We start from the raw sequence: 11,935 nt of genomic DNA, 5'->3' as shown, positions 1-11,935 counted from the left end.
AAATGACGTGGAACTCTCCATATCAGAGAACTATCAACCAGATCGATCATGTGATGATTAATCAAAAGTGGCGACGTTCTCTGCTGGACGTGAAAGCTGTGAGAGGCGCTGACGTTGGAAGTGACCATCACTTGGTGCTGGCAAAACTCCGCCTCAAGCTGAGAAGAACAAGCAAGAAGGGGTCTTCCCCCCTCTACGACTCACAGCGACTCCGATGTGAAACAGTGCGTAGGCAATTCACCTTGGAGTTAAGGAATAAGTTCGACTTGCTTGACATTCTCCCAGTTGACGATATCAACGCGTCATACGATAAGTTGAAGGAGGCCTACTCGGCCACCAGCGAGAAAGTGCTAGGACATCGCAAGAAGCAATGGAAAGTCTGGGTTTCCGAGGGCACCTGGCAGAAGATAGAGGAGAGAAAGACAACGAAGCAGCAGCTTTTGGCGGCAGCTGGGCAACCTGCTGATGCAGTTGACGAGACAGTGGAGAAATATAGGACCTTAGATAAGGAGGTGAAGAAGAGTGCTCGCCAGGACAAGAGACGGTTTGTCGAGGACCTCGGCAAGGAAGCACAGGACGCAGCAGATAGGCGAGACACAAGAACTGTGTACAAGATCGCTTAAGTTCTCACTGGCTCCTTCACGAATAGACCTAGTGTTGTGAAAGACAAGCAGGACAATGTGCTTGCCAAAAAGGAGGAACATATGACAAGGTGGGCCGAGCACTTCCAAGAGGTGCTGAACAGAGATTAGCCTGCAGAGACTTTGAACTTTGATAATGCCGAGCCTCAGCAGTCAATTGAGATGAAGAAGGGAAAGATCACAGTAGAGGAGATAGCGTCAGCCATCAAGCAGACCAAAGGAAATAGGGCCCCAGGAGAGGATCGTGTGACAGCGGACATGCTCAAAGCAGACCCGCACCTTAGTGCACAGATGCTCGTGAAACTGTTCAACCAAGCATGGGAGGAGGAGAAGGTGGCTGACGATTGGAAGAAGGGCATCATCATGAAACTCCCAAAGAAAGGAGACCTCTCAATGTGTGGTAACTGGAGAGGAATCAACCTCCTATCGGTGCCAGGGAAGATCTTCTGTAGAGTCCTACTCCAGAGGATTCGGCAGGGAGTCGACAAGCGGCTTAGAGAGGAGCAAGCCGGATTCAGGAGTGGCCGCTCATGTACTGACCAGATCTTTGTGCTCAGGAACATAGTGGAGCAATCCCTTAAGTGGAATTCGTCTTTGTACATAAATTTCATAGACTTCGAGAAAGCTTTCGATAGCATTCACCACCCTTCCCTTTGGCACATCATGAGTCTGTATGGCCTTCCACCCAAAGTAATTAACATCGTCAAAGACATGTACGCCAACAATTTGTGTTGTGTGCGACATGAAGGCCAACACAGTGAGTGGTTTCAGGTCAAGACCGGTGTTCGGCAGGGCTGTATCATTTCACCGCTCCTCTTCCTCATCGTAATTGACTACGTCATGAGGACAACTACTGCTGACAAACCCCGTGGCTTGGTCTGGGGATTGTTTCACCGCCTGGAGGACAGCGACTTCGCAGACGATCTCGCTCTCTTAGCCCACACGCACAGTGACATTCAGGAAAAGACTGATAGGGTGGCGTCAACTGCCAAGAAATTTGGGCTGAAGATTCATGCAGCAAAGACCAAGGTCATGAAGGCAAAAAACAAGTTCAGACTACCTGTGACGGTAGAAGGCGAACCACTGGAGGAAGTCAAAGACTTCAAGTACCTTGGGAGCTACATTTCATCCGACAGCAACATCGACAAAGAGGTGTCTACCAGAATTGGTCTCGCAGCTCAGGCGTTCAAGAAACTGAACAACATTTGGAAGTCCACAACTCTCAGTACCAAAACTAAGCTCAGAATCTGCCAGTCCAACGTACGTTCAACTCTTCTCTACGCCTCAGAGACGTGGAGAACCAACAAGAAGTTGGAAAGCAATTTTCGGGGCTTCGAAGGGAGATGCTTACAGAGAATATTGAAAGTCAGGTCCAGTAAACATGTTTGTGGAAATCGAAGGTGTTGGAGCAAACATATCTTGGGATTTCGGGACTCCTTATTCATGAAGACTTTTGATAGATGACGTTACGTTTTTCATTCTAAGCGATTACTAGCCGGAATTCTATTTCTTCTTCAAGCATACAACGGCACGAAACGACGGTCCGAAAGGTGCTGGTCAAGGAAAATAAGGAGGGATTGGACTAACGATGGTGGACTGTGGGTTGAGTGTAACGTACAGATTACTTGGTCAGTCAGACCTGAGAAGCGTTCGCAGATTTTAGCAATGTCGTATCAAACTCACCATATTTTCTCCCTCCATTATGACATAACATTTAGCGCCCTATTAAACTGTCTGTAGGGCCGTATTGTCTGACTGATGTCATTTTCTTTATTCAAACGTTGTGTCAGTCATTGCAATCCATATCCTTTTGAAAAAACAAATCTTCTAACTGCATACATTTCATTTTCATTTGCAGAATCAATCAAGGAACAATAAGCATAATTATTATGAATTTAAATGATTAATTTATGGCAGTACTTAGTGACAAAAACATGCCGCTCGAAGAATAAATCCGAGTGTTCCTACAGGAACTGATCCCATGACCTTCCGCCTACTAGTTTGGATACCCTGACACAGACTGAACCACAGGAGGCTTGTAGTACCAATCTGTTAATTATAACGAAGGTTGTAGTAAAGGTCCTTTTGTGAAGGAGGCGAAGTATATTATAAGAAACCTTTAAGAGCTAAGCAAAACCGGACGCCCTAATATAATAACCTGCCTACTTGCATTTTAAACATAGTTTTCTCCATTACTAGCACAACGTTTCCAACGTCCTTAGACTAATGAGTACTACTTAATGAGTGGGGAAATGCAAATTTTGCTCTATTCTTTAGGTGGCTGGAACCAGTTTCACCAATTTTCGGATACCTTCTTATTAGAAGGGTCACAACTACTGTACTGTAACACGTAACAAAAATGTTATATTACCAGAAGAAACACCAATTATTGCTTAACAAAATGCGCCCATTGTTATGACGTAATTGGTTACCATGGCAACATTAAAGCTCTTTGTAGAAAAAATTAAGGTAGCTCTGAATTGGGCCCATGAATTTTTTTTAAAACATTGTCAAAAGTTCTTTCTCGGCCTGCTTATTGCTATTCTACAATACGAAATGGGGGTCAACCAATTCATTTTTGAGATATCAGCAGAGGAAAGACAAAATATAGGATATATTTGGAGAGCTTTTATGTTGCCATGGTAACCTATTATGTCACAATGTAGGACGCATTTTGTTGAGCAATAATTGGTGTTTCATATGGTACCATAACATCGCTGTTACGTGATACAGAGTTGTAATGACAACCCTTACATATAACTAGACACTCCATAAAGCGTACACTGGGTTGCCTTTGGTACGTGTTACACAAAATCAGAAGGCACTGAACTGGGTGGTATTGAACTGCAGCGGTCCAGTTAATTTTTTCAAGTGGGGGCTCATTAACACCATTTGAGGGGTCACCCAGATGTCGTGCCAGCAGAGGCCCTTTGGCTCACACGTTCACACGTTTAATTATTTTGTAATGTCCTTTCCCATTTTGAGGTCTAGATCTTTTAGTTTTTTAAGCTTTGGTAATAAATTCAGTTTAAAGGTAACACGCTCTTGAGTAAAGTTCACTCGCTTCTTCTCAAATAAATAGTCTGCAAAAAAACTAACCTCAAATTGCTCTGACGGACATTTTCCTGGACGTCATGCATGTCTTGCAGTTGCACTAAGCAAACGTTTATTTGACACACTAAGGAAGGACTAAAGATGTTGTTTCCGCTTCATAATTCCTCTTCTTTTTAGTCTAATCTAATGCCAGATCAAAACATTTTTTGGCTTTACGGTTGCACCAAAAAGTACCGTAAAAACCGGGAGTTAACAGTAAAAGGCATGCCAAAAGACAGATGAAGAAAAAAATAACCTAGTTTTCATATATAACTCTGAATCGAATTCTCATCGAAAGATTAATGACAATCGATCTTAAAAACACAAAAATGTCTGCAGTCTCTGACTTTTATGAATCAAGGGAAAGGTCATGATGTTATGTCAAAATTAATAATTAATAATTACATTTATATAGCGCAGACCTCTATATGAATATATTCAGTTGCGCTTCACAATATTTTAAAATAAAATTATGTCAAACCGTCACGTGAACTAAAAACATAAGAAACTATTAAAAACTACAACCATACACCTATTTAAAAGCTAAATTAAAAATGAGACATGAGTAGAAAAACCTATTTAAAAGCTAAATTTAAAAAATGAGTTTTAACAGCAGTCTTAAAAGTGTCCAATGTCTTTATATTGCGAATTGTTGAAGGTAATGCATTCCAAAGATAAGGTGCAGCTGACTGGAATGTACGATCGCCAAGGGTTGGACGGGTCTTAATGCTAGGTAACTCAAGTAATAAAGAGTCGTTTGACCTAAGGGAGTATCTGGATTGCTTTTTGATGCAAATTAAATCAATCAGGTAATTAGGAGCTAGACCGTATAAACACTTAAATGTCAAAAGCAAAATCTTAAACTTTATGCGGTAACTAATCGGGAGCCAATGAAGGTTAAAAAGCAATGGTGTAACATGACAGAATCTTGGTGCTCCTATGACCAGCCGAGCTGCGGCATTCTGTATACGTTGGAGTTTCATGATATGTGAATTCGGGAGGCCATATAATAGGCTATTACAATAATCTACTCTACTGGTTATAAAAGCATGAACTAATGATTCGGTAGTTGGACGACTTAAATATTTCCTAATTCTACGTATGTTATAAAGATAATAAAAAGCAGATGAGCAAGTTTTGCAAATATGACTTAGCATACTCATTTTCGAGAAAGAAAGAAAGAAAGAAATTGATCACGTGCTAGGCAACCCTAAAGGTGCATGTGATCACCATGTGTCAACTGAATGAACTATGGGAAAGAATGTTAGTCGTTCGTCGATTTCAGACTAAAACAACGTACAAAGAATTTCCAACCAATTTCCGACTGGATTGCCATACTGGCAACGCAGTAATGAGAAGGTCTCTCAAAAGTAGTGAAACTGGTTCCAGTCACCTTAAGAAGGACAACAGTTCACTTACATGTGATTACTGACGCATATCATTGACATGCAACTTGGAAAGTCTTTGTCATCATATTTGGGAACACCTAAACAACCAAAATATCCTCTCAAATTTCCAATGGCTTCCACAAACGAAGAAACTTTGAAACCAAGAGAAAATGAGGGGACAGAGAGGGAGGCTCAGGGCGTTGGCCAGGATATGTTATGTCCACGAAAGTTATTTTTAGACGAGCGGAAGTCTTTGTTCTAGCGTACGTCTGTCTTCCGAGACGTCCGCATGCAGTCTTGCCTCGTTTCCCGGTTGTTTGTAGTGAAAAGTGAAAATGACGGCGCACGTGGAAGGCTGATGACGATTTATTTTCTTTCAAACATCGGACCAAGGTTGGCCTGCATGCGGACGTCTCGGAAGACTTCCGCTCGTCTAAAAATAACTTTCGTGGACATGACATATCCCAAGGGCTGGACCGGGAGCCTCCCTCTCTGTCCCCTCATTTTCTCTTGTTGAAACCCATGAACTCATAGCAGCATTGCATCACCCAGCAACTGTAGTAAATAATCAAGGAGGTGCATTTGCTTGGATTTCTCTGATGCATTTTATAGGGTAATATCATTATGGTATAATGGTTGTCTGTTGCTCTGGGTGACCCTGGGTGAGGGAGGTTCTGACCCAGAGAACCCAAAAAGTGACCGACAATGGAGGGTATCACATTTGAAGTGTGTGATGTAACCTCAGGAGTTACACGGGGTACCATACTCAGACCACTGTTACTCCTTTTAAATATTGCCTCTACATCATTTATTCGCAATATCCATATTCTCAATAGAGTGCATCGTTCATTCCTGGGTAGTATAGTATACCAGGATTTCAAATGGTCAATTCACAATGCACAAACCTCCTCAGGTGCCAAACAGATCCTTTGTGAACTAGATGAAATTTCCAACATACTTCCACAACAATAAAAGCAAGGTGACACACGCTAACACCAACCCGTGTGGCCAACACATCACGCATGCGCACAACCATTTCACCCGGTCAATTAGCCGCCATGGACAGCTGTTTCAGCCTTTTGGGCCTCATCAGCATGACGTAGCTACAAACACCCGCCTGGTATGTTAACCACGCCGTGCTGATGAGGCCCAAAAGGCCGAAACAGGTGTCCATAGCTGCTAATTGACCGGATGAAATGGTTGTGTGCATGCGTGATGTGTTGGCCACATCGGATTGGTGTTAGCGTGTGTCATCTTGCTTTTATTGTTGATACTTTTTTGTAAATCCAAATCCGTATTGTAGCTCATTCAAGTTTAAACTAGAATACGCCAAGTCTGCATGGTACCCTTATCTCCAAAAGGACAAATAACAACTTGCTGTGGTAAATCCTAGGCAACCCAGGAAATGAATTTTATTTTCCAAATGAAAGAATTGTATTTATGTTAAATGTGACATGTTTTATAATTTCCTGTCTTTCAGTTGAGGCACTCCTGCCTTTCCGGAAGTTTTATAATATTTCTTGTACTGCACTCCAACGTGGCCAAAATATCCCAAATGGATGGAATATTCTTTGCATCCCAACAAACAGAGCTCATCCAAAACAACGCCTTGCCAGTAATGACAACGTTCACACATGAAGCATGAAGCATAACGTAGCTTTAATGTTAGAGAAACTGAAGTGGCCATCCCTTGAAGATACACGGAGACACATTTGATAAGCAGTATTTCAACAAATAATATATCTTAACTCCTATCTCGGGAAAGGAGTAGTAATTCGTGAAAAATGCGAGGCAATGAACGCCAGTTACTTCGCATCTTTTATTGATAAAAATTTAATATAATTTTTTTTGCATTCTGGCAAAAGATTGAGTCGGATGATGTGGCTTCAGGACGGCGATCCATCTCAAAACAGTAGAGCAGCCCGGGACGCTATGTCTCTTTGTCAGTCAGAACTTTTAAGAAAAAATACCGCCCCGAAGTCCGGACTTGGAACCCGATAGAGAACATTTTTCATATTGTTTCCAGGAAGTTGGAGAAAAGTGCGCTTTAACGAGAGTATACTCATGAATGGTATCATTATATTCTGACAAACATATTTAGCAAGTTACAACGGTTATCAGTCACACACGCCCCTCAACGACTTCTTTTTCATTTTTCGAAACTAAATTTGGGTGGGCGTCAATCAAACGTTTCCATGACAATAGTCCTGTCGAATTCGACATAGAAACATTTGATTGAAACCCACCCAAATTTAGTTTCGAAAAATGGGCGGTGACTGGTAACCGCTGTGATGAACGCAGTTTCTATTAGTAGTTCTCAGTATAATGTTTGAGAAAAGTTGGAAATTTATTAAAGGTGTGTTTATTGATCGAACCTATCATTTACCCAAAGACTGATTGTACTGTTGGTGGAGCAAGACCAAAAACCTCCGATGCTTTATTTTCATACAAGCTAGTTATTGCATTTTTGATCTAGGCCGCAAACAATGTACATTTTGCTAACACTACTCAGTCCCATTTTGAGATTCTTCTTGAAATCTACGAATTCAAAATCTTTTAAGACATTTCCAAATATCCATTCCATAGCGACTCTCACAGAACACATGTATTTACTGAATTGCTGCATTTGATGCCTGCAGGTGCACGCGTAATGGTTAGTTTGGGTCACCATACACATTAATAAGTTCACCTTCTGTTTCCAATTCTTGAATGAGGTTAACGTTGGAGCCTGCTAGCATCCTTTAATCATTTTTTCTGCCCTCTTGGTAAGAGACAAAATATAATTAGATATACTGTATAGAATACTTTAAAACTAATAAAGTGGCTCAAAGAAAGGAAGTAACAAAAATATGAATTAGTAGTATCTGCTTAATCTTTTTGATTACAAATTTAGCAAGAAATAGAGGATATTGCATAGCCGCTTGGGGATACAAATTTTATCTTTGAGTGCTGATAGCATCTCTCTTGAGTGAGCATAGCGAACGAGTTACCCTGCGAGGAGAGTCTTTTCGATCTTCCTAGGTAAGTCGGGAAGAGGAAAAAGCACAGGCAGACCACCCTCTGTCTACGGGGGCCGTTTTTCATTGAAATCTGGGCATCGATCTTTTGTTATTTATAAAAGAAGTAAAGATGAACAATAAGGTGGCTATAATTCGCTCCAATATGCGGGATTTAAACTTTTATTGAATCATTTGCTTTAAATTCTGCGTATTGGAGCAAATTATAACCACCTTATCGTTCATCTGTATTTCTTCTATAAATAACAAAAGATCGATGCTCAGATTCAATGAACAACTGCCCCCACTAACAGAGGGTGGTCTGCCTGTGGAAGAAGACTCTGCCAGCCGATTCGACATTTTGTATTGAGCATGTGACCAGTAACCACAAAACAAGTCGGGATACTTCCGAACAAAAACACACGACAATCAAGGAATCATTTCATTGGAAAATCATTTTTTACTGAAATTTTTACAGGTTTCTGGAAGACTGTAACCGACATAACGGAGGAAATACTCATGGGAAATTGCTACGCTGTTGTAAATTTCAAAAAATATTGATGACGCATGGGGATTGATCATGCGCAGAATTAAAAAAAATGGTTTGACAAGTCAAAACTGGACTGACTCACTATTTCTTCGGAAGAGCGACAAATCAAAGAATTTCGAGGCGGCTGGCAGTCTTCTTCCTCTTCCCGACTTATCTAGGAAGATCGAAGAGACTGCTCACAGGGTACGAACGAGTGAGCTATACTATCAGCACTCGAAGATAAAATTCGTATCCCCAAGCGGCCATGTAATGTTCTGTTCATTATATATAGACTAAAAACAACTTGTTTTATTCATTTTCGATATGGTGAAAAAGTGGTCACCGACCGCTAAAACGCGCATGTTGTGTAACATGAAACAAGACATGAAAGTCATGAAAAACAAATCATGTTAATGTCAAGTTGTGCAATCAAAATGTTTATGTAGTAGAGAAGAATTATATTACAGTACGAATGTATCTTACAATGAAGGGGAAGCTTGTGTTATTGGCTAATTGTGTTAGTCACCATGACGACACCTAAATCCTCACATGCGAAAGATAAAAATATGTTCACTGCGCGCGGTGAAGATATGATAATTTCGTAAGAAGGAAAATCCTAGTATTTCATCAGTATTTACATCTATTTTTACAATGACTGCAAATTTCTCGCGCACTCAGTGGCTAATTTTTATTGTCAATAAGCGGACAGACACATAGCTTTATAATAATTATGCGATATTGACTCGATATTGCTCTCAACAGATTGAAGATTCTCGCATTCTTTTCTCGCGCTCTTCTCGTGTTTTGCCTTAATGTTGACCTCTCAGCCTTTTTGTTCTTGTAAAAAACAAATTGATGTCAGTTTTTCATGCGTCTGTCCTGTTATTCACAATGATTTTTGTCGTAACATTGTCAAAGTAGTCTGCGGATCCACTCGGCTATCGCCAGGTGAATCCACAGCTACTTTGACAATGTTATGACGAAATTCATCATCAATAGCAGGACAGACGCATGAAAAAATGACATCAATTTGTTAAATCTATATAATAAATAGCGTATGAAATACTTTAAAAACTAGCAAAGTGACACGCAAAAAGAGGGTAACAAAAATATGAATGAATAGTACCTGCTAAATCCTCTGGATTAAAAATTTATCACAAATATAAATTGTTATGTATGTTGTAGATTTAATTTGTCCTTGATCAAAAAGTTTTCAGACTAGTTTGTTTTTTACATTCTTTTGTCTTAGAAACATTATGATAATATGAAACAGAGGAAAGTAAAAATAAACTACTTTGAGAATTTTTTAACCAAGAAAAGCTTTTAACTAAAACATACACATTGATACAATTATATATTTGTTATAATCTACACTTATCAACAGGGCCATACATAATTCCAATTAAACCATTCGGAAGTGCAGTAGGTTCAAACTTGAGAGTATAAACACGATTGTTGCCATTATTGCATACGGAACAAAGTTACTGAATGCTGATTGGCTGAGATGGAGAGCATTTTTTTCTTAATCACAAGGGCACTTCTCGTTATCAAGAGGGCATTATTACTTGATCCTGATTGGTTAACAATTGCTTATCCAGAGCAAGCGAGTCTCAGGCTTCCAGATTCTGACTCTGATTAAACTGTTTTTTTGTCCACGTAAAATACCGTTTAATTAAATTAAGCGCTATTTCTGTTCACAGCATCGATTTATTGAATTGAACTTTAACCGAATGAAAGCATGATAAGTTGATTGTTATTTGTCGCGGTATTGAACGGGCTTCGCTCATGCAATAATTTTTCCCTTTATGTGATAAAGATGTAATCGCAATGTGCCCTTGTGCAATTAAGGACATATTTCACTTGTATTTTCATAATCTTCCAAATTGATCTCGTGGCAATGGGGCAATTTTGTAAAACTTTGAAAATACGCGTGAAATTAATCCTTTTAAGGATTAATTTCACGCGTATTTGTAATTGCATGGGCTCGAAATCTATTAAAATAGATTTCGAGCCCATGCGATTACAGATACTAAACGACCCTTCGATGTTGGTGAGGTCGAGATATTGGCCTAGTTAACGTTCCGTCGATGAAACCAAGGCATGTAGTGAATGGTGCGCCTTTAGAATGTATGGCGTCTGCGTACTCTTGTAAACATTATGGATCAGAATGTCAAGGTTACACTATAAAAATTCTATGAACATGAGCACTGAATACATAATCCATAGTCGTGTTAGTTATCATGCCTCAACCGGCATAAAGATCGCTTCTATTTCATCGCATTTGGTTGTTTGTTCACACACAATATTATGTGATAGCTGAATTCTATTAAGCATTCAGACTCTTCCATATTCTCAAGATCAAAAGGATCATAAGGCCTGGCCAAACGCTCGCAACATTTCAACGCAACATCTTGCAACATTGTTAGGCACAACATGTTGCGTACGTTTGGCCACCCTGTTGCGATATTTTGCGTGCGTTTGGCCAGTCCATTCAACACATGTCGCAACATCATGCAACAATGTTTCACCTGGAAATTTAGGATTCTTGGACTCATATCTCTTATATAGCACAGAAACTAAAACGCTTCTTCAGATATTCAGCCATCATCGTAACAGAGCAAGAAAAGGTTTCTCAGGTCTTTGAGAGAAGGCATCTTATCGACATCGATAATCGCACCGAGGAAGGGAAGTTTGCCGTCGCGATTTTACCTATTGACCCACGGGACGGTGTGAGGCTCAATAGATTGTACTCTATCTAATGCCAGACGATTTACTCGTCAATGGGGAAGAGGGGGACTGGCCGGTTCAGGAGTCAATGAATTAGCAACATCTACCTCAACTTCGAAACTATGTCCCGTTAAATTTGTACTTTGGCGGGAACTCAACCCAGGGCCCGGTTGTTGAAAACCCGATTAACGCTAATCCAAGATTAAAAATTAAACAAGGAGTTTATTTCTCTACTCCCAATGCTGTTCAACGCTGATATTCGGCGAAACTTTACATTGGAGGAAGTAAATCTTGAAAAACAAAAAAAGGCAAAAGAAACTTTCACCAAAAAGTGGAAAACATTAAACAAAGTTTACGCTAACCCTGGATTAAGTTAATCGCTTTTTGAACAACCGGGCCCAGGTTTCCCCGGTTAACCACGTCGCTTGCGTTTACATTTTTCAGTATGCTGTACCAGGGGATATCTTTAATCAAAAATATGTGATTAAGATATCACTTGGTGACTTCCTCCGATCCATTAACCTCGAAAACAAAATACCCGGATGCTGATTTTAGAACAGT

At 40.2% G+C, this 11,935-nt stretch overlaps 1 protein-coding gene across 1 annotated transcript in view; it reads left to right on the top strand.

The window, feature by feature from the left end:
• Positions 1–623, top strand: part of LOC138039800 (uncharacterized) — a 4,330-nt gene extending 3,707 nt beyond the window's left edge. The window contains exon 2 of the mRNA XM_068885644.1: positions 1–623. This exon is cut by the window's left edge and continues 252 nt beyond it. Coding sequence (XP_068741745.1) covers positions 1–623 — 623 coding nt within the window.
• The last annotated feature ends 11,312 nt before the right edge of the window (positions 624–11,935 follow it).

The sequence above is a fragment of the Montipora capricornis genome, chromosome 3, assembly GCF_036669925.1.
Source record: "Montipora capricornis isolate CH-2021 chromosome 3, ASM3666992v2, whole genome shotgun sequence".
Classification (NCBI taxonomy): domain Eukaryota; kingdom Metazoa; phylum Cnidaria; class Anthozoa; order Scleractinia; family Acroporidae; genus Montipora; species Montipora capricornis.
The sequence above is the reverse complement of the archived record's forward strand: the minus strand, read 5'-3'. Positions and strand labels throughout refer to the sequence as shown.